Source organism: Convolutriloba macropyga, chromosome 8, assembly GCF_964194025.1.
Source record: "Convolutriloba macropyga chromosome 8, txConMacr16.3, whole genome shotgun sequence".
Classification (NCBI taxonomy): domain Eukaryota; kingdom Metazoa; phylum Xenacoelomorpha; order Acoela; family Convolutidae; genus Convolutriloba; species Convolutriloba macropyga.
This window is the reverse complement of record NC_134475.1, coordinates 694,934-719,200: the sequence shown is the minus strand read 5'-3', so window position 1 is coordinate 719,200 and position 24,267 is coordinate 694,934. Positions and strand designations below refer to the sequence as shown.

Here is a 24,267-nt window from a genome sequence, read left to right as displayed (position 1 = left end):
ATTTGAATCACACGGAGGTAAAATTCTGGGTTAAATTCTGCCTCTAAAATTGATTTTCTGTTTGTGTGCTGGCATTTCTGCTGTATTGCTCTCCAATCGTGGCGGTAGTACTCCAAATATTATTATCATCCGCATTGTTTCCGGCTGAGGCTGCGTTGAATTACTGCTGCCCAGATCAATGGCTGGGCCCACCCTAACTGCAAACCCCACGAATGGCTTGTTGCGGAGTTCACTTTTCAGATTCTACACATATAGATCGTTAAAGAATGTCCATTTGGCCAAACAATCCAACTCTTGGTCCGTTCTTCTTGGATTTTCGCGATAGTATTTTTGGAACACCCTGTCCGCCCACTTTAAGATGCTCTTGCCAAACTCTGCTTCTGATCAAGTTCCTCTTATGATATTTCACAGTAAAAGTGAAGTCAATCTGATTATAATACAACGAGGCAAAATAATTAAAGATCCATTTTCAATGTTTAATTGAGAGCCTAAGAAATTTAACGTTATCAAATTATTTAAAAACATGTAGACAACGTTCGCCTAAATAATGTTCCTATTGACTATGAGAATACGATTTTCTTTAAGCGATTATCAACGTTATAATGCTCCCAAAACCTATGTGATAGATTGTTTAGAAACCTAATCGAGGTTCCGATCTCTTCGGAAATTTGACCGCTCGTTTTTCTCTCGTTTTGTAATGGAGAGGTCGCTATCGTCTTTTTTTCATCTTAGAAGTTCCGTAAAAGTTTTTGGTTTACACATTTCTCTCGTCGCACTTGCAGGTGTTGAATTTTCATCAATGAGATCTCTCATCACCACTTTGGGCTTGTGGCGTTTTTGAGGAAGGGGTGTCCAACTGATCTTTTAAGTCGGCGTCACAAACGGTTTCTGGATTTCTTTGAGAACATGTGGAGTCGTTTCGGTTGCCTCTTGCTCATTACTGTTTTTTTCCGCGTGTATGATGTTTTTTGGAGTTTTTCTAATGCTCGGGAAGTCAGCAAATAAGAAATTAATATCTCCGACTGTCTATCCATTGTTACGGACGCTGTTGTTGTGGTTGTGTCAACAAAACTTTTGATGTGAAGATTCGCATGTTTTCATCTTTAGCAATTTCCTTGATGTTGTCCGCTTTCCGTTGTTTCTGCAATTTATCGTAATGGGCAGATCTCGTTTCCATTCCAGGTGGTCCCTCCCCGTCTTTCACGCGCTTCAATTGATTGTAGTGAACAATGTGCACTTTCTTTGAATTCGCCTCCTTTGAGATTTTTTAATTTTCTTTTGTCGTCTTCTCAATGGTGTTGTGTGGTCCGTTCAATTGAATGAAGAATTTTGTCAATTTTACTTTGTGGGGTGCGAGAAGATAGACTCTCTCTCTCTCTCTCTCTCTCTCTCTCTCTCTCTCTCTCTCACTCACTCTTTCTCTTTCTCTCTCTCTCTCTCACTCTCCAGGCTTCATCTCTTTGCCGAAAACGTTTTTTTGATAGAAACCTTTTTGTCTTTCCTGCCTGTAGTCAAGTGTTTCTGGCATTCGTATGTGTTTCACTGAAATGCTCGTTTAGCCAACTTGTGAATTCGTAGTTGGCAATTTTGTGTATAGGTGCTTTTGGAAGTAGCAAGTCAATTGGACATTTGCATTCTTCTCCAAACAAGTGAGAATGGAGTCTGTTCTGTTGTTTTTGTACTGTCGTATTGCACACGAAGTTGAAATAGGGAATCTTTTTGCCCTAGCTGCTTTTATTGTTTGCGCAATATTTGGAAATGACATATGCAGTGACTCTGTTGTGATGCTCATTCATGCAATTTCTTTGCGGGTGGTATGGAGATTTTCTTTTTGCTATTCTAAAATTTCAGCACACTTCTAGAAGTAGTTCGCTGCAGAATTTTGCTCTTTGATTGGCGTGAAGGGAGTCAGGTGCTCCAAACGTCAAAATCCAGTTCTCGGCAATCGCTCTACTAACATTTGCAGTTGTCCTTTCCAGGGAAAGGCAAACCACGTATTTTGTGAAATAGTCCTTCAATGCCGGTATGTACTTTGGAATGCTTGTCTTTGCTCGTGTCACAAGTCCCTGGATATCAGCGGCCACTTTGCTGAACCGTATCCCCACATTGATAATCTGGAGGCGGGCTATCCTTTTCTTTCCAGCGGTACTGCGTGCTTGACCCAGGGTGCAGTTCTCATATTTTCGTTCAGTGTTATCGCTATTATATTTGTCTACCAGAACCTCTGTCCTGCCCTGTCCAAGTTCTTTTGAAAGGCAAAATGGTTTTAAATCGTAGAGTTGTTCCAAAACTGTCTCTCTGAGTCCCTGCGGTACTACGAGTTGGTTTTGTTTTCCATAGCTTTCGTCCACGTGCGACTTCCTGTACAGCACGCCATCAGTAATTTCCGTCTGGTCGCAGGGCTCCCATATCACTACTGCGTCTTCGCTTTGTGCTATGGCAATTGCCTTCTTGATTTTCAAGTCGCTTAGCGGATTTTGGACTTTATGTTTCTCGGCGTTAGCCCAATGCAAGATGAGACGCAGGCAGGGATCGTTCGTTTCTTTGAGTCAGTCGAAGTGAGTTTACGTCTTCTTGAAATTGGATACTCCTTTGTTCGTTGGCGTCCTCGGCTGTAACTATATTAGTTCTCCAGGGACGTCTTCCAGAGAACTCACTGCAGGGCTACTCCCAAACTAGTCCAGTCTCTTAGCTTCAGATAAATGTGGTGTGATAATGCACTGTCTTGACGGGCCATCAGCATTCCAGTACATGTCTCCTGGTCTATGTAATGCCTCGAAATCAAACGCCTGCAGTCTTTTGAGCATCCTGACTATCATCCTGTCATTTTTTTGTCTAAATAACCACTGTAGCAACGCAAGATCTGCGCTGAGCACAAACTGAGTTCTCCAAAAGTAGGAATGATCTTGATGACTGCTAATTCTGGATGAGTGCTAATCGTCCTTGTTTTGTTGTTGATTAACGACAATCTGCTAGCGTTAAAACTCCGCTCACAAAGACCACTGGTTGTTCTACTCAATGATTTCCTGTATTTGAGAGTACTGTTCCTAGACTGTTATCACTTGAATCCGTGTCCACGATAAAAAGGTGAGTTGAAGTGCAGATGCATGAGTACTGATCTATCGATCAAAGCCATTTTCAGTTTTTCAAAATTATTATGGCATTCACGGTTCCAAGCGAAATGGTTGTTCTTTTTTGTTATCCGGTGAAGAGGTTTTGCTATTCCAGTAAAATCTTTCACGAAACCTCTGTAGTAACTGCAAAACCCAATGAAGGAGCTCACTTTGCTATGGTTCTCCAGTCGTTTCTAGTTGCATACTGCAGCGAGTATAATGTCATCTGGTGCAATTCCTTCTGGGTTCAGTTTGTATCCTAAATCGGTTACGGATTCTTAAAAGTGGCGACATTTCTTTGTTTTGGGTTTCAGATTGGCAGCTCGAAACACTTGAAAAACGAGGCGCATATGTTTTTCGTGTTCTTCCACATTCTTGCTAAACACCCGAACGTCGTCCAAGAATATGAGAACAAACTAGAAAATGTAAAGATTGAAAATGCTTGTCATAATTCGCTGGAAGGTTCCCGGCGCGTTGGAAGTCTGATCTATTCGTAATGTCCGCCATCGGGAGCGTTGAGCAATTATTTTGGTATGTCACTCTCAGCCAATGGATTTTGCCGGTATCCTCCGGCCAAGTCGAGGATTGAGAATACCGTCGCTTCGTCAAGATCCTTTATCTGGTCAATTCTACGGAGAGGAAGCGCGTCTTTTTTGTTACTTCGTTGAATCGTCTGAAGTTCGTGCACATCTGGTTGCTCCCATACTTCTGATGGTCGCATGGGCTGTTTGGTGGTCGCATAATGTTTCGTGCCAGTATGTCCTCAATCTCTTTCTTATTCACTGTGATTTTTCCAGGTTCAAATCCACGAGGAGCAAGTGTGATGGGCAACCTATCAACGGGGTCAATTTCGTGCTGCACCAATTGCGTCTACCTAAGGTCTATGACATTCATTGCAAAAACGTCGCTGAAGTCTCATAGCAGTGTTCTTCTGACGACGGTTTGTTGGCTGCTATCTTGTATTGCTTCAGAATAAATTTGTTCTACCTCTTCACTGGGTTAGAGTCCTTTCTTAAATTACCGCGCGCTGTCTTTTTTCTGTTGTTTCATCTTGATGAAGACTGGCCTCGGTTTTGGTCTCACAAAGATGTACAGCCTAGGGTTTCCAGGTTTATAGACAAATTTACAATATTGCTCTCTTTATCATCGGCTGCTTAGAGTTGAAGTCGATTGATACTTATTTTCCCTCCATCATCTGATTTCCAAGTATCAATTGTACGTCTGTGCTCAGGGTCACCAGCAGATTGGTTTTCACTTTAACCCCGGTCACGAACGTTATTTCGCCAGTAAAATACACTAAATTCTCCTGCTGCGTTTTTTTGAAGACAGGGTGGCCGAATGTCGAAAATACTGATTTTTGCCAGGCTTTTGTGAGACTGATCTTTTTAATACTTTTTTTGCTATTAAGGTTTTATGTCGTTTTCTCCGTTTTGATCCTTTTTATGCAAGTTTTTTGATGGTCTGTTTTCGTTTTAATATTCGACATTCCTTCGTCCAAAAAAGGTACACTGGAGGAGAGTATTTTGCGCAGCGGATCCTTTAGGTATCAATATGGTACAAAGGGCAATTTAAGAAAAACCCTCAGAGTCTAATTCCTTTTTCCGCCGCATGCAAACATCCACTCGCCCTCACTGCCGCCCATCCCGTTCCACCCTGCATCTTATGCGCCCCTCACTCTCCCTACCCAATCCCACCAGGGACACTTCATTCAACTCCCTCACGTGCGCCTTTCAAAGTTATGCGTAAGCTAGTTTCCCGCATCACAAATTAGATACTTCCGAAACCTACCTCTCACTAGTCATTGACAGTAAATTGCTTAAATATAGCCGATGTTAATTAGAAAATCAATTCTTCATTCCCAAAGTTTTGAAGAATATAGTAGGTTTAAATTTTTTTCAGAACTTACGCGCCTTTCTTGCAATGTTTTTCGTTGACCAGTTTGATTTCTTCGGTAATTTTGGGTCTATGATTCTTATGAATTTTGTCTGATACAAATTGCTCTCTTGTATAGATGTGAGCTAATGAACTCGACAATGTGCAGCCTATTGCTAAACTCAAATGAAGTCAGCTGTCAATCAGCTCCAAACCCCCAGCAACAACATGATATTGTACAGCAACTCTTCCGATGTTAGATGAGTATGGTTAATATGGGAGAGCGTAACTTGAAGTTCGGACAAAACTACTCAAATTTGAGGGTTTTCTGTTCGTTATATAAAAAACAAGGGGTCTTTCCCGTTTGTGTATTCCGCCAGTACGTTATGCACCCCTAGTTACAGAGCACGGATCTATTCTGCCCCCCGGCTTAGTGAGAATAAATCTTTTATGATCCCCAGGCGCACGTGCTATTTTCTTACATAGTAACGTGCTATATAACAACATATGGGCGCAAACGGAAAAGATCCAGAAGACGATATAACAGTTATCAATACTTACTGATTTATTGTTTAGGTCCTGCGGCTTTTTGGCTTGCCAATGCAAAATTTGTTTTTCTTTGTATTGCAACCATAGATATGCTTTTGAAATTTGGGTTTGGAAATTTTGCTGTTCTGAGCAGCTAAAACTAGCAAACTGTCCATTTGAGCTATTTTGTGGTTTCAATTTAACTGAGACAGATAGTCTTCTGATAAATTTTTTGTCCCAACCCTTTTTTGGCGATGAACTATATGCTTAGCTGCGTTTCTTACACGTGTTCTGATTGCGAATGAAAAATTTTTCTCTATAGTTTACGGATTATTAAATACTGGAAACATTTCATTCAAAGCAGATATATTTTCAAGCATTGATTGTCCTCAATCTCAATCTTGCGCATTTGTCAAAATGTTTGTTGTTTGTGCTGATTTGAGGCATTTATTACGTGACGAAACACACACTAAATTGATGCATCATATCCTCGGAGATTAGCAATCGAAATTTTATAAAAGTAGGCTTCGAACGCTGAAAAAATTTTAATTTTTATAATTCATAAATAATAATAATTTCCCCTCTTCCGGATTTAAAAACATTTGGCTGAAAAAATATAGTCATCGCTTTTAAAGGTTGAGAAAAAGCTTTTCAAGTTTATGAAGTTGGATCAAAGAACTCCAATTGAGAACATTATTCTGTGGGTCCCCTTCCAAATGAGCAAAACAATCAAAAGTTTGGTTCAATTTTTTAGATGTAACGTAAATTATTTTTCTTACTAGCTATTCAAGTTGGTTTAGTTAGTACAAAGTTAGTTAAATTCTGACCGCCTTTTCATGCGCGAATTTTGTAAGTATGTTTCACACGCACGGTGTACAAACGTATTAACCTAGGAAAAGGTAAATCCGGTAACAAAAACGAACAAATGTACACATAAAATGTACTGGTAGACGCCCGTAATGGATTCAAATCAAATATGGACCGTCCAACACCGTTTTTGGCTAGGCTTTTCTAGCTTTTATGTTAACTTAAGAGAATCCTGGACTAGGTTAATTTAAGAGAATCCTGCATGTTAACCAAAAGTCTGTTCAGATTCTTGCCGGGTGGCGAACTGGGGAATGAGCAATTGCACTCAATCCACAATACATTATTTATTTATTTTTCTGTGTTTAATGACATCAGTAAAGTCTTCTGAATGCACAACCTTGTTTTGTGTCATGTTTAGTTGAGATCTGCGGTTTTTTCTTTTAATCGGTTTTACAAATAAAATTGAAATATTTTATGTAGGATGATAAAATCAATTGATTAAACGCGTGAGTAGATTATTCATTAGAATAATCAATTGACATTCAAGATTAGCTGGAACTAATTTCCCCCCTCAGAGGTTACAAATATTAGTCTTCATGAAAATTTGGCCACAAATGGAAGCATGAAAAACATTGATAGCCTAGAGAGTTAGATCTATCCCATACAATGAATACTTACCACCAAATTGGTGTAAGAATATCAGTTATAGATGAACACTTAAGACGAGATTGGCCATGCCAATTTTTCAAATAATTTTGCATGCTTTTTAGCTCTAACGAGGTGATGTTTGCTAGTTACTACAAGGAACTGTTAAAAAAACTGTTTTCTCAGACAATTAGTCCTACTTTTCAATTCCACCAATAATTTATACAACTTGGAGAAGAAGAAGGAGAAGAGGACGAAGGGGGGGGGTAGAAGTAGAAGAAAAAGTAGGAGGGAGGGGGGTGGGGTTGGGGAGGGGGAGAAAGTAGTTGTGTCAGTCGTTTTTTTACCGATACCCAAAATTATGCTGGATTCTTTTCAGTTGTATTGGCCTGTTATTGGTGTTGATTCTGAAAGATCGCCTGCCATCTGAGTATTGTTTGATGTCACTATACCTCTGCAGAATGTCCTTCTTCTTCATTCGAACAAAGGCGTGCAATTTGTGGTCTTGCTTCGTGCCATAACGAAACAGCTGATATCTAAAAGCACAAGTTAAAATTTCAGCAAATTAAATCAAAGGTTCTACCAAAAATAAGTCATAAGTGCACAGTTAACAACAAATTGCATTATTCAACAATCGCTACTAAACTAAGTAAAATGGGCGATAAATCGAACATATTTTGTGCAGATAAACGTGCTTTTTCCCCAAATCTTTGCTGTTTCCACAGCCCATATTTCTTGGATAACTATTCAGTGTGTGTTGAACTTTCTTGTCGTATCTGAGAGATTTTGGTTTCAAACATTATAATTTTTTGTAAATACGGTGGTCTCTAGCCACCCGGGCCGAGCATTTTACCCAAAAACAACGGGGAAAAGAATGTAAATAGTGTAAAATAAAAAAAATGCGCCCCTATTTTCCCGCTTAATTAAGGGTGGTAGAGCATAATTATAACTGTAACTTTAAAAAATAAAAGTGGAAACTTGTAGTGCTGATTGACCCCCCTTCTTCGCTCTGTCGAACATCTTATATTCACTTTGAGCAATAAACATTGCGCCAACTGATACTGCATTCGACGTTTCAATTTGGTTATCATATAGTTGGGTTTTTTTCTAATGTTGGCGGTGCTAATTTGGTTTTACGACTGATATTGCGGTGTGTTGGTTTCGCTGTCTACTTGATAAATTTTGTGTTGTCATAACTATTGCCCGTAGTTTTGGTTTGCTTTACGCGTCCACTCCAGCCAGACGGCTGCTGTTCTTGGTTTCCCTCCAGTAGTTTTCCCGAACTTCTCTGGCCGTTTCAGTTATGGTCTTAGGCAGCCGAGTTCAAATGTCCATAAAAGTTTTGAATAATTTTTCGAAAAATTTGTCTTGTTTACTTCCATATTGCTTTCTAGTAAATTGTTTGTTTTTTAGAGGAATGATGTTTAAGTTAGAATACCTGTAGTATACTTCACAACGGGTGATGTAAAGTATTGTTTTCCCCAAGATCCTAAAGCAGATGCAAATTATGCCTATTGTCTTTCCTACGGTTCCCGGTTAAATATGTAATAAAAATTTATTTACTGGTTATAATAGCTAATGATAGGTAAAAATATACAGTTTTAATAGTTGTCCAAAACTGTTTTAAGCGGAGTCAATTTCTAATTCCGCTTCATTTACTGTCATGTATATTATGTTCTCCTCGGGTGTCGGGCACCTGTTGTCATTAAAATATCCCACTCGCAGACTGGCAGGGGAGACTTCTCCAATGGAAGGCGCCAGGTTTCTCTCCTCTAATACCAAATCCGCTGTTGCTTGCACCGTTTTGATAGCGGATGTGGACGGTGGCTGGACATCTTTGACGTCTCCAGCTAGGCGCTCACGTTAAGGAGGATCAGTTTACCAGTAATTCCGATGACGAGTCGAAATAACCATAATAATTTGGACTCCTTCAGGTTCCTCCACTGGATCGCTTGTCCGTGTTATTAATCCCCTGAGTGGGAGGAACTTGTTTTAGAGCAGATGAGGTTGCATTTTAAGCTATTGCAGGGTTAAATCGACTGGCGATTCTTCAGTTAGTGAAGGATGTCGCTCTCTGATTGCCAAGAATTCCGGGAATTTTGGAATGCGTCCTCTCATAGCGCGTGCGATATTTCATTTTGAAGATGAGACGCCACTCCCCAGCTCACGTCTTTTCTTTTTCATCTTCTTGTTGCCTTTGAGCTTTCGTGTGAATTCCTTGACGTGGCTCTGAATCTTTTTCCTGTAGCAGTTTTTCACCAGTACGGGGTCAACGTCGGTCTGCGTACACTTTAAGGGGGGTTTGGTGCTCAAACTTCGCAATATCGCTACTATCGATTTTCCTGGCACCTTAACTTTCGAATTTGAGAGAATCACTTTGACAATGTTCGAGCACGTGGCGAAGAATTCACGGAGGTTTTCATGTTTTTCTTTGACCTTTTCTTCCGGGTATTTTTTAGTCCAATTTTAGCTGTACATTTCGTTCAGATAAGGGAATTGGGTGGCTGAGTCTTGAATGTAGAAAACATGATTCGCCGTCATCGCTGTTCTTCTCACGTTCCTTTGCATCATATGTGGCCCTTGTCATTCCCCTCTCTCAACTTCGATATCGCACCGATATCCTTTGATCCTTTTATCGTCTGGGAGATTGACTTCTATTTAAACTGTTTCTTCATCTATAAAGTACTATACAGTACCCTCGTACGAGAGATATTAGAAATTTTTGGTGCAGTACTTATTACGCTCAGCTGAGTATTAAATTTTCTACCAATATGTGAAGGGCAGAATATTTGTTGTTTTTTGTTTACATAATCGCAGCTGGTGAAGTATGATCTTTAAAGCTGGCTTTATGTCGAACGAATTTGTTTTTCGGACGAATTTGTTAGTCAATTTCTTTCCTTTGATACAAGGAATCCTATTTTTAATAGTCTCTTTTAGATTTTCTACCAGTTCGATTGCTGGGTGATCTTTTACTGGAGGTTCTATATTATTTCTATGATAAAAGTTCTGTACTGGCTTTCCACAAGACATTTTGCTTGATCTAATCGGATTTTACGTCGTACACCACAATTTTCAATATACATGTCCAAAAATTTCGGTACATCTCGGCCAGTTGCTTTTTCGAATATACATGCTATGGGGTATTTGAAAAAGCTATCTTTTGCAGCTATAAAATATACTTCGTTGTCTTCTTCATCATAATTACATCACCAAAATCAATTTGCACTTCCTTGTTGTGTTCAGCACAAGGCATGAGGGGTGAATTGCCTAGCGGAAATTACCGATTTACGATTCTTACCAAATCCAGTGCTATCTTTACACTCTGTTGATTTGACAACCAACTCCCTATTCATGTATGGCCACCTTTAATGTGTTTCCTTACATATCAGGTACCCGGGTGGCTAGCGTGTATGTCGTCAGTAAGGACTTCTCGCAAGACGTCGGGAGCGCGATTTTTTTTATCTATGTAAAGGCATCCGGATCGCACATGTTAGTCCCTCCAGAATGAGTGAATGTACGGCTTTATCTTTTATCTTTGATAGCCATTTCTCGTTATTGGTGAGAACGCAGCCTCGCACTTTTCTTAGTACCTCGACTTTGCTGGTGAGAAGCTATTAGGCTTTTGTTAAGTACTTCCCCCACAATATTATCAAATGTTGGGACTTGGGGGCTAATTGTGAGTTCTGAGACGTTTGATGAGGCGGCCGACGACGGCGAGTCGGGTGTTGGGGTAGACGGAGGGTCAGCATTGACCTAGTGCATAACTTTTTTGAGCAAGATTTGGAAAAAAATTGCTAATTAAATGTAAAAAACCAGGAAAAAAATCAAAGTTCCTTTAAGGTTTTCAGTGCTTCATGTGACAAAATGGCAAATGTTTTGTTTTCGATGGGCAGAATTTTTTTTTATGATATGTGATAACCCAGCCAATTTACTTCTAACTTTGCAAAGTGACATTAAGGCAAATTAACCCAAAAGTTTTCCTCATCTAGATGACGGTGGCAATCAAAGACGTATTTTTTATGTTCTTCATCTATTCAATTACTAACTATTAATATGTTATCTATAGATCAGTAGGCATTTATTTAAACCTAAGTAGGTAAAATCCGCTGCATTTTGTAACTCTGTAGGCATATCAGTGCAGTGAGGCCATAAAATCTTGTTTGAAATTGGCATGTGCCTGTCATATCACGACTTATTGTGTTAAAGTTGCAATGGTTAGTATTTTTGCGATTTAAATTCAGTTGGCTATATGGATATTTAAGATCTAACGTTAAGAAGAAGGTAGTGCTTTACGATACGGGATCGCTAAGTTGTTGGATATTGATATTTGCTTGATATTGGCTTTTGTGGATAGCTTTGTTCTGATTTTTAGAATTGAATTAGCTTTATTGAATCATCCTTCTTAACGGTGACTACAATAGAGGAGATAAGTAGGGCAGATTGTGAGTTTTCTGATGTGTTTTTCATCAATTAATTTTTTGAGTTTTAAATTTATTTTATCTTGTAAATTATTTGGAATGCGTTTTTCTGTTTGATGTCTTGGTTGGAAGTGTTTATGAAGTTTTGATTTGGCTACATAATTTTTTGATCTTCAATTACGGGTTATCAGACAAAGAAATTAAATTGCTACATGTTCTTTAAATGCGCAATCTGTTGAAATTATATTCACTTGATTACCTTTTTTCAAATTGGAGTCGTGTGACTGCAAGTCCAAGCTGATCAAAAAGATCGTTGTCATTAGTGGTTTCAGGCCATCGTCTACATCTTTGAACCCTGCATCTGTAATGTGCCAGCCATTGCTTGTCACTTGGGTTCGTATGTTACTTTTAGCCTCGATCGGATTCGATAACGTACTTAACTGAGGTTTGTCCATTTCGCTCACCCATGTTGCTTCTGGACTGCTCTTAGCTACTCGCGTGGCAAGTGACGTGTCCAAAATGCTACATGCACTTCTTGAATCAACCAGTAGGGTAGTGGAGAAGCTTCCGATTTGGGTTGTCATATTTATTAGTTCAATTTTTTCGATATCATTGTCGAGTGTAGCAACCATATTGTCATGCCACCGCTATAGTCGAAATCATATAATCCGTTTCCAGTTGAAGACTGTACGTGTTTTTTGAATTTTTGGGTTAGGGTTCTTCCTCTAGAACATTTACCGATTTGTTCTTGTGCTACCACTTTGAGCTCTGCATCTGTAATGAGCCAGCCATTGCTTGTCACTGGAGTTCGTATGTTACTTTTAGCCTCGATCGGATTCGATAACGTACGCAACTGAGGTTTGTCCATTTCGCTCACCCATATTGCTTCTAGACTGCTCTTAGCTATTCGCGTGGCGAGTGGCGTGTCCAAAATAATGCATGCACTTCCCGAATCAACCAGTAGGGTAGTGGAGATGCTTCCGATTTTGGTGGTCATATTTATTGGTTCAATTTTTTCGATACCATTGTCGAGTGTAGCAACCATATTGTCATCCCACCGCTATAGTTGGATTCATATAATCCGTTTCCAGTTAAAGATTGTACGTGTTTTTGAATTTTTTGGTTTGGGTTCTTCCTCTAGAACATTTACCGATTTTTTCTTGTGGTTAGCAGCTTTTCTTTGCTTGTTTGTTTTACGACAAACTTTGTCAACGACGTTCATTAAATTTCAATTATTGCATGTTGATCGACTTGCAGTACATTTGGCTCTGTGACCCGGGATTCTTACTATCCTGCAGTTTCAGCAGTGGAACAGTGGTTGTCTAGCACCCTGTTTCGAGAAATGTTTTGTAGTTGACCAATTTGAGGAGCGGGTGATAGACGGATACTGGATCGTATTCAAGCTTGCCGCAACAAGGGTTTTATTATGGGCTTGAATTGAAAATTGAGTTTGCATCCCGAATTCCATATTGATGTTTAATAATTCGAGAAACTTACTGGGTTCCGCCGTATGTTTCAGCAACTCTTTTGGAATTTCTGGATCGATTAAATTTGTTATAAAGACATCGCTGACGAGTGTTTCTTCTTTATTTCAAAAGCACAGTTATCTGCTAATTCTCTTGAGCTTTCGGTAGAAGTGTTTTACCTTTTCATTTTGCAGTTGTGTCGTTTTGTGGAAAAAATGTCTGATAAATTCTATATTACAGGGTCTGATGAACGCCTCTCCTAATAATTTCCAAACTTCTGATGTAGACAATGCGTCTACGAAGATGTGCGGGTTCTTGATGTTAAGATTTCGACGCCCTTCCACACCGATCCGATACTCACGCATAGCAGCGACGCAGTCTTTGGGTCGCCGAGTTCCCAATGTTTATCTCCGCACATTATGCCAACTTCCACCAAGCGTTGATATTTGTTCTGCCAGTTTGTTTTCTTCTTAGCTTTTCGGGCATTGCGTTCCCGTTCCCATTTTTCTGATGAACCTAAAATTTTCTCCTCGTATATCGGATCCAATGGCAAATTCACCATTTCTAGTTTGGGGCCGAGCAGCGTGTCCAATATGATGTTTTTGGCGATACGACTAGCTCTCCAATTTTCTCAGCGAAGAGGTGGGTCAGGAGTGGGCTTGTCCCAAAAGCCGTCAATCTCAAGGTTCGTTTCTCTTGCTGGCTATGCCAAGTTGTTTTTAATTAATTTACTACCGTCTTCGCTGCGCGTGATAACAACTAAATTTCTAGAGTGGATTTCTCTAAGCGAAATGCGTGTCTAATTTCTAGCCTCAGCTTTGCCGCGCAAAATCAAAAAAAAAGTTTGACGACTCAATTTGAACTCATTGATAAAACAGAATGAAAGTGAAGTAGTCGTCAACAACATTATTTGTGAACAAAATTGGTTGATGATGCAGCGGGAAGTAAAGTAGAGGTGGACAGACAATAACAAAGACAAGCTGGATTTACGAAATGAAATCTGATTAGTAAGCAAATGAAGGGCAAAAAATTGAACCAAAATAGTGCATCTTGTTAATTTTACTGCTCTAAATTTTTGAATGATGTCCACGTATGACACATACATTCCTTGAATGATGATATCCACTTCAATGGTTTAGGTAGCCCTGCAGTCAAATCTTAGTCGTTCGTTTCCGTCAAGTATTGGTATAGGGTTTTTTCGTTCGTGGTCCAAGCCACGCACATGTTTTTTGTTGCGAATAAAATGTTGCGAAATCTGTTGGGATGTTTTTTTAGTTTTCTGTGATCTTTTGGGGCTGTATATGCATGTCTCTAGAGTTTCGTCTAACGTATCTATAGTTTGTATACGCGTAAAGGGTTTCGATTGCAGTATGAGTGTCTTGTGATACAAGTCTCACACGTTTTTTTCTCACTCCTGTCATCTTGAACATCGCGGAGTCTTTTTTTCCGCTCTTTGTTTTTCTGATTTGTTTTTCACTGTTTTTGTTCAACTCAAAAATTTCATTCACCTTGTAAATTTTCGACGCAAATAGTAGTGAATTGTTGTTTTAGAGAATTAAAACAAAATGATGCAGTGATTAAAAGGACTGCTCCCTAAACAGCTCTTTTTGACGTTCGCAGCGTGTTTTCTTTCTTCTCAACTGGTTGCTTTAGAATAACTGATGCCAGTTTGAAGTTTGAATGATGTCCGAAATGGTGTGTAATTGGTCCTGTAATGACCATCAGTGCACAACTTTTCTTTGAACATTTGTGTAACAGTTGTTCATTTTTGACTGTTTTTGGCGTAGTCTAAGAAGTTTCATCTGAAGATTCAGAAGTAGTATTCTTCATTCACGCATCCTTAAAAATATCGATAGCTCCCATTAATTTTCGTTCTTACCAATTGATGCTGAATTTAGTGATGGGTAAGTTTTTCTTTACATCTGATCAGTTGGTTTCTTTATATTGTCTGTTTCCGTCAACGATTTGTCGTTTCGTTCCATTTTCATTTTGCCAAAATACTGCTCAACATCCGAGTCTACATGCAGCCAACAAATTAATTGTTTCTTCTTTCTCTTGTTGTAGTGCGTGAGGTATTTTGTGTTTCGGACTTTTGATTTTGCTTTTTAAAATGCTCGTCCGCGTTTTTCTCGTTTCCAACGCGTCTCTGGAACGTCTAAATTTTTCTTGAAGGCGTTTATGTTGTTTAGATTTGACTGGAATGCAACGAGAAAATTGCCTCAATCAGAGAAATAACCTTCCAACCCTAACATTTTTAACGCACCCAGTGAGAGAACTGCCTCGGTTTTCCAGTTTTTGGTCGGATACCCATTTTGTCTGTATTGTATCTTAACCAGTTGATTATTTTGAATTTATTGTTCTTTCGGTGGATGCTCTGTGTCCTTTATATTCAACTTTATTCTTTATGTAGTCCAAGTTTCGTTAAAATTTCTTTCCTGTTTTTCTTGTTGCAAATCGAAATGTGGTCCAGCTCTACTGAGTTCCCATGTTTAGAGTTTTATCAATGCTCTATTGGAGAACTGACAGCATACCTGCTAGACCTTAGTAACCTTCAATGTTACCGTTTGCAGCACTTGCACATTCGCCCCCCCCCCCAAACATACTGAATCTTGGTTCAAAATGCTGCAATTATCGCTGCGAATTCGAAGCTCTGGATTTTGTTGACTATTTTGAGGAAGTTTATTTCAGCCGCCTCAACAGGAATGGGAGTAAGCGAAAAACAACGCTTTGTCAATATGCCACAATGTGGAAAATTTAGAATTTTGTAAAATACACTATGGTACCAAAAAGCTACGTACAGCATGATTTCTGCTTTCAAAGCATGATTCGTGCTTCATATGCATGATTTGCGCTAAGGCGTGAAAAAAGGTGTGAAATTTAGAAGTTTTAAGAGAAATTTCATTCTCACTTTCTCCGCTTAAACAGAAAAGATGGTGTAAACCGCTTTGTTCTTTTAACGTTTTCCAAGTTCTTACGCTACGAGATGTCGGATTTTCATAATCTAAAATACAAAAGCAACTCAACTTGAAATCAAGATCCAGTGCATTGTATGCATACAAACGTTACCTGAAAAACAACAGTTTCGAGGCCCAAAAATCGAGCGGAAGTTGTAAAAAAAATCAGAAAAAAAGTTAATTGCCGATGTTTTGAAAGATCTCAAAACCTCACTGGAGCGCATTCGAGTGGCTCATAATGCTTAGTTTTGCTACGAGACAATTTCCAGAGGTACAGTTAGACGAATTATCATAAAATATGGCGTTTTTTTAAGAAATGCTGCAATAAAAGTCAGTTTGAAGAAGAAAAGCAAGTGTTTGCGTTCAAAATGGTGTATCAATAAGCTCAAGAAGCCGTTGTCGTTCTGGCAGAATGTTGTTTTTACTGATGAAACAAGGGTGCGCATCTCGAGCGACGGGATTGTTAGGGTTGTTCGAAGAAATGGAACGGGATTTGAAAAAAAACACAAAAAATTTGAGTTCGGACAAACGATCACTTATGTTTTGGGGTGCAATACGATCAGATGGACCCCAAATGCTTATTAAGTGTCCAAACAAGCTAAACGCTGACGGTTATTTGGAAATTCTGAAAATTTACGAAGAAAAAATGCATTTCCTTGACATTATTTTCAACAATATAATGCTCCTGTGCATAAATTGCAGATCATCGGCAATTTCTTCCAAGAAAACGAGTGGAAGGTACTGGAATGGCCAGCATACAGTCCAGATCTGAATCCTATTGAAAATGTATGGGCGATTTTGAAGCAACGATTACGAAAACAGACAACTTTTTGAGAAAATTTAGAAGAAAAAGTGTATGAAATTTGGAATGAACTTGACGCAGACGTCGTGAGAAACCTGCATGAAAACTATAAAACCGTCTACTAGACGTTTAAAAAGCTAAAGGTGCAATGACGCGTTATTAGAGAACAAATTTGAACTCACAATGTCATATTATTTGTTGTTTGTAGCGCTTTTTAAAAAATCTTTAGGTGTACGTAGCTTTTTGGTACCATAGTGTATTTGCAATTAACTGTTTCAAACATGTCATTTTGAGAAACTATTTCAATTTTTTGCTTTCTATCATTGAAATTCTGTTAGAATAAAATTCATTTATTTTAATTTGATTGATTTTAAATCTCTTTGACAGTCAAGTGAGTTTTTTTCTGTGGGTTTTTTCCTTGGGGGTTTCTTTCCGTTGTTTTTTTCTACCTAATTTTGGCTGGAGGGTTTTTCCCTGGGTTTTTTCCGAAACCGCTTGTCTTGGACTTCGGTGCTTACGTTTTGTGCTGTTGTTTCCCCAATTTTTGGTTCATTTTGTTTGAACGTATATTAGTTTTGCTTTTTCTGACATTTGTATTTTTCTGTTGAACATTTTTTGCGACATTGCGTTGTTCTAGATCCAAATATTTTAGGTTTATTCATTATTTATAATTTTGTTTCCGAGAGCACTTAATCTCCGGAGATGTGGCCAATTTTGTATTGCCGTGTTTTCGCGGTTTTCTGATTTTTGCTATTAGTTACTGCTTTATATCGGGTGTACTCCTGGACTTTGTGTTGTTGCTGGTTGTATTCACTAACTATGGATATCGCCACTAACTGTGGATTTCGCCGAACGTTTTTCTTCATCTCTTGGTATGTAACGGCTTGTGCTCTGTTTTTTATTCCGTTGGGCAATAATGCCTGCATAGTTTTTTATCTTTCGTCTTAGTTTTTTTTTTACAGTTTGCATATTTCTCAATGCATGTATACCAGAAATCTATATCGGATTGTTTCTCGTCTCGCTTGTAACTCAGCGAGCTCTTGCATTATTTGCCACCTTTTTGATTTCAATAGTCCAAATTTTTCGCACTTTTTCCATAGTTTTCTGTTGTCCTTTCCCAGTTTTCTTTCACCAAGAATTGTTGACTCCAAAAATTTGGTGATTGACTGCTCAACATTCCATTAGGATGCATTCCTTCGGGTCCGAATGTTTGCTACGTTTTTGAATTTCTATGTGTTTTTTCAGTTGTTTTTCTGTTTGTCTTCTGGGTGTTTTTTATGTTTGTCTCTAGCTTCACGTCTACTTCTCTTTGATATATTAATATAATAAGGGGTCGGCAAAGTTTCTCACTATTTCGGTGAGCTGATTTCGGGCTCGTCACCATATCACCGTATAAATTAGGGTAATTGTAAATGTTGTATGTTATTCATTTAAGTTTGCAGCACCATAGTAAGTATATCAGTTCTCGCAGAGATGAACTAAAAGAAGCAAAACGTACAATAACTTAATAATTAACTGTCATAGAGAGAAGCTTATGTCTTTGAATTTGGTGATTATTTGTTTACTAGCCTGTTTTAGATTCTGTCACAATTCAGTTTACTGGGTCACCGATCAGCTGTCCCATCAAAACAAAGTGAAGCCAGGTTTAGACTCCAAAATAAGTCACAATTTCATATTGACACAATTTTTGACTTGAGAATACATTGACAGACAGATTATTGGACGGACCCACCGGTTTATTTATCCCGAGTTGGATTAATTAATCTGTCTGTGTGATTTCGACCAACCTCAAATTGAAAAATTCCATCAAAAAATTTCTTGCTGCTTAATATAATTACTAAAAATTAACCAAGAAAACAATCATTTTATGTTTTATGGAAAAAGACCACAACGGCCTACCCTATTAGTAGATTTAGTGTTAAGAGCCCATTCAGTTTTTAAATCCATTCAAGATTATTAAAAAATACTTTAACATTCTTCCTGGTTTTTCTCTGTTTCTAGGTAGAAATTAATTATATTTATCTTCCTCTCTTTTTCTGGTTTTAGTGATTAATGTTGGATCCCACTTGATGGTCTTAGCTATCACAAAAATTTGAGTAACCTAGTTCATTTCACGAGTTAGTTCCGCATCAGAAACTCTGTGGTGCGTCTTGATCAATTGATGTCAAATTTAGAGTAAAAAATTTGCACTAATACAGGCCTTTGAATTGTGGTCATGGTGCAAGAATTAAAGTTATCACAGGATTTGATCAAATGCTGTGATAACTTTAATTCTTGCACTATAACCGCAATTCAAAGCCCTGCATTAGCGCAATGTTTTTTAACTCTAAGTGCAACATCAATTGAGCAAGATGCACCGCAAAAAATTGATGCAAAATTATAGTTTTTTGATGCCAGCATCCTTAAGCCCCAGCTATCTACTACAGAAGCCAGCAGCTCACCGGTCGTTTTAGAGGAGTTTGCCCGACGTTGGTCGGTTATTTCATTTATTACTGCCATGTTTGTTGAAAATTACAAGCATTGTGAGCAATGACAAGGAAAATATGTCTATAAAATTTGTGACCCGATTGGGATGAGGATCTGAATAAAAGCGCTACAGTTTGTCTTATATGCACATTTCTTACAGTAAACTCTGCATACCAAAGGTGCTCAACTTCCTTAAAGATAAACATTGGGCTGCTCAAGCTGGCAATCAATTGGAGCTGAAACTGAATCCATTTGAATTAATTTCAGCTCATTTTATCTTAAAGCAGATTGGAATTAGTTTTATAATTCTACTAACTGTTCTGCCAGAAAATAACCCCTAGATTGCGTGTAAGCTGTATCTTCATCAGCAGATATTGTTTCTCAAACTTTATTGCTATTTGCGATACTTGGAGGATGTTATTCGTGCCCAATTAAATTTTTTTTACAGGATGTTTGTTGAACACACAATTTACCGTGTTGAAATTGCCAACTATGGGTCTTCAACCCTAAAAAACTCCTCGTGTTTAAAAATTTTTCCCACTATTTTATCTCCGTGGTCATACAAATATAAGAAAAGAAATTGAGTCATTTCCGCTTAGCGGTTGCATATTTTTTGCACCACCAACAGCATTTAGGACACATACGGAAAAATCCGAGAAAACAAAATCAAAATTTTGCACCTTGTATTGTTTTTTGGCGGTTTGAACAGTTGTGGAGAAAAGAAACGCAGCATTTATGATATGAGGGAAACAACTACCGAGAAGTTTAAAAAGAACAAATCTTAGGCAAGAGCAGGCGATAATTCCGCACAAGAAATGGTGTAGCACACAATTAGACAAATTAAAGGTCAATTGTTTGTCGTAGGCAAACATTTTGTGTGAAATTCAGGTTTTGTACATGAAAAAACAGCTTATTCCCTCAAATGATTTTTAAAGACCGAAAAACGAAGGGAATTAAAGCCGTTTTTGGCAAAATGATGGTGTTTTTTAATAGCTCTCGAATGAAAAATTTGAGATATTTGTCCTGTTGGTCTCGTTTACAACTCGGTGATTACTTCCATTGTGCAGGTTTCTACGACACGAAGAGGTCTAATGGATTTCTAAAAGGTACCCCCTTACTACCCTACTACCCCACCACCACCCCCACCAAAGCCGCCACATCAACACCCACAAATGTCCCACCACCAATTCCCCCAGTAGCCTCCACCACCCGTCCACCCATAATCCTAAACTAAAAACCATGTCTGCATTTGTACAGTTTTACAAGGCAATCACTTTTCTTTAAATTTTGTCTTTGATATTTTGATTTAGAAAAGGCTACCTTAGGGATGTTCTACGGCTCTTCAAATTATTTTCGGTATTCTACCTTCGTTTCCTAGCTGAAGCAGGTCTGGTCATCGCTTGAACTTTCACTTCGTTTTTAAAAGTATTGAGTTCATTCAGTTTTCGAGCTCTGAACTTTAACAGTAGCTTAGTTTTACTGTATAGTAATCAAAAACTCATGATAATATTCCAGATTGAACAAACATTTTGAGAACTTCTCTTCCCATAGCGGAACCTACTGACAGTCCAAGATACAGTTACCCACCCAACTACCAACACTACCTCTACCCTCCCCACTTCTACCAAACTTGCGTCCCACCCGGACCAATTAACACTAACCTGTCTGCCCCACCCGCTTACCTACCCCGCCTCTCTAAGTCCCCGCTCCCAGCTTACAATTTTCCAACACCCTACCTACTCATACCCCAAGCTAACAGTTATGTCTGCATTTTTGAAAACATTTTTATAGTTTCATTCGCCAACTAAATTTCCATTTTTGTCATTTATTCTTTATTTGATATTCAGAACGCCCGATAGTCTGATCGTTCTTTTAGTCCTACCATTCAATTTTCCGTCCTGAAAAACGAAATTAACAGGTAAAACCTGGAGTTTAATAATCTCTCTAAGAGCCTATTGCTAAATATATTCTAATTCATGATGTGAAGTTAGGTTCCTGGAGTTTGAACAATTCCAATTTCACCACCCCCGTCTCCCAATTTCCTCCCACGTTTCCCCAACTCCCCACATCCATTTCATTCCACCCGTAACCCCACAGGCTTACCCAGACCTGCACTCAGCACTAACACCCCTTCCCACGATGCGGGCGCCTATTTGATTAAATTAAAGCTAGCCTCCCTAAACCGCAGCTAGCCAGTGATAAAAGTAAAAATTTGTCAGACGTTTAGGAGCAAATTCCCCGGCGTTAGTCCTTTTTTCGTCAACCATTTTTTTTTTCAAATTTTAACTTTTTAAGATACAAAACCATATTTCTGATCATGTCGTATGGTAACGGATAAAAATCAAAATTCTCTTACCATTTTTTTTTCATTTTCTTGCCAGATCGCTTACAAAGCCCATTCTCGAAAATCCCAAAATGATGGCTCACAGGATGTCCTCTAAGGATAACCAACTAAAAAATGGCAAAATTTGTAGAAATTTTAAATTATTTTCAAAACAACAAGACTAATCCCAGAGTGAAATAATTTTGATCGAGCCGTACATTAGTTGAATAGAAACAAAATGATTATTGCAAAGGGTGGGCAATTTTGAAATTGTTTTCTAATATTTTCTCCGGTTTTGTTGCAAAAATTTATATCTTGTCTTCCTGTTTGTGGTGATCATTCAGCTCTCTGAGTTACAATTTGTTATCACTGTTTCTGAAATGAAAATTACCAGAAAACAGTTTCTTTGAAATATCAGATGAAATAACTATTTTTTTCAGAAAAAATGTTAATCGTTCGGTTCATTGGGTAACAGGTATGATATGATAGACTTTCAGTTGTCAAAGTTTTGAATATCCAACGCTTTTTTTAGGTCCATAAGGGTTCTAAAAAACCCCTGACACAAACATGTCAGCTGGAGGTTATGGGTTTATCGAGCTATCTATGCTTGACTCTAATAACTATGCTACAACTTTCACGGCTTACATTGTAAAATTGTGAAAAAAGCATGTTTTCTGTTTTTTTTGTGTTTGTGATGCCGCTATTTTTGTTCATGCTTGATGCATCCCACTCATACTTCTTTATGTTCATTAAATTGGTTATTCCCCCCGTTCTAACAAAAAGTTGTTCTGCCATTGTTCACATAAATTAATTCTTAAATTGAAACTAGAGCTCCGCGAATTCACTTTATGAACATATTTAAAGGTTCGGACCGCGAATCGTACCCAAGTTAACTTAGTACAACAGTGTCACTTTTGTGCCGAACAATCTTCTGATAATAATAGATACGCGGGTGAAGGTTTGGTCATAAAATAATGTAAGATTAGCGGTGAATAGCGGTGAAAAAAACTTTCTCACCGCAAAGCGCCCGCATCTTTTGGCGTTGAACGCGCTGAAAGCGGTGAATTTTTGTAAGATTTCAGGTTTTTAGCTGTGATTTTTTGTAAGATTTGGGATTTTTAGCGGTGACATTTTTATTTTCACCGCATTCACCGGATTTCTTACAAAAAACAAACTGCCTTACACGGGTTCTAAACTCACCTCCTACATGTCATTAACTTTTATTTTTCCACTGCGCCATCTGTCACTAACGTCAATGAAAATTCCTGTGAATTTAATATAAGCGTTGAGTTTAGCGGTAAATATTTATAAAATTTGCAATTTTAGCGGTGAAAAATTTTTTTACCGCATCCTGGTAACGCTGAAAATGATTTTTCGCCGCATTCTGCTAGTAGCGTTGAAAAACTTTTTCACTGCTTAAAAGTTTTTTTCACCACATTCAGCGCATTGAGCGCAAATCTTATACTTTTATTCAAATTCACCGCAAATCTTACATCTTTTTGCGATTTTTAGCGGTGACACCTCGACCCGGGTAATTTCTTTAACTCATTGGAACTTTTAGTTTCAGACGGCCTGACTACAAAGATTGGTCGACCCCGCTTTTTGTTGTCCTCAAATTCCTCCCAATTTACTGTAAGAGCGGGGGAGTAATTTGTCTACAGAAATGACGAGAACTTGTTTACCTCAATTGATCCGTATTTGACCTTGGCGAGCAGTCAGTAATGTACACCCCGTGTCCCAAATTAAGACGAAATGTGGGAGTGGCGGGAATGAGAACCCCAGACGACCGGATTTCGTTCAGTCTCTCGAACGTTGTGTAGTGATAGAAGTGAAGCTAAAAAGATAAATAACAAAAATTAGTCTCGCTAGGAAGCGTAGCATAAAATGTCTGTGAAATAACTTCTCAACAAACAAATTGGAGCTAATTTTACCTTTAAAAACTTAACTCACTTTAACTGTTAAAATAAATCGGACTTCATCCCATCATTTAGTGTAACTTAGGCTACCTTCACCTCACTTTACCTTAAAAGTTAAGGACTCGCGACCTCCGCACCTAATTTACATCACAACAATAACTTAATATTTTACCTTAGCGGTTCAGGTAAATTACCCAAACTTTGCCCAAAAGACAAAAAACATTGCCCATAGGGTAAGTTTACAAAAACAAAATAAAATAAAGTAGATTTGCCCTAATGAGTTAAGGTGTAAAAAAGGTGTTTCTGCACTGAATCAATCAACCGTGGTTTCCATTATCAGAACAAGTGCGTCTGGAGATGCATGAGAATCAAAATCAAGCAGTGATCGCATATCGAAAACTGACCTTCTTTCACATTACCCTTAATTCATCTAATGACCAATGAAGGCGTTGATTTTGTTTGCTTCTCTTGTACCCAATTATACCAAATATCTCATCGAATGTAAAAAATTGACAAATTAAATAGTAAAAGAGATACTCCCGGGTCGATAAAAATATGTAAGATAAGCGGTGAAAAGTTGGTTTTTTCACCGCAAATTTTGTACATCGTTTCGCGGTGAAATGCGGTGAAATTGTGTAAGTTCACCGCTAGAGTAAGCGGTGATATTACATAAATTCACCTCAATTCACTGCGAAAATATGTAATTTCAACGCTATATTAAGCGGAGAAATTACATATTTTAGCAGTGAATTGTGTTGAATTTTTGTAAGATCACCGCGTACTCTACATAATTTCACTGTATCCATCGCATTTCACCACAAAATTATGTACGGAATTTGCGGTGAAAAAACTAACTTTTCACCGCTTATCTTACATATTTTTCCGCTTTTTTGCGGTGAATTTTTGTAAGATCAGCGCTTACTCTAGCGGCGAACTTAAATAAATTCAACGCATTTC

General features: G+C 38.3%; 1 protein-coding gene across 2 annotated transcripts in view; it reads right to left on the bottom strand.

Moving 5' to 3' along the window:
- LOC142344367 (uncharacterized) overlaps window positions 1–24,267 on the bottom strand; it is an 83,364-nt gene that overhangs the window by 27,906 nt on the left and 31,191 nt on the right. Inside the window, exons 2-3 of one of the 2 annotated variants that reach the window (XM_075395959.1) lie at window positions 23,077–23,228; window positions 7,313–7,501 (exon numbers count right to left, since the gene is read on the bottom strand). In XM_075395959.1, coding sequence (XP_075252074.1) covers window positions 7,313–7,501; window positions 23,077–23,228 — 341 coding nt within the window. The remainder of the gene's footprint in view (window positions 1–7,312; window positions 7,502–23,076; window positions 23,229–24,267) is intronic. The other variant, XM_075395960.1, reaches the window with a different exon arrangement.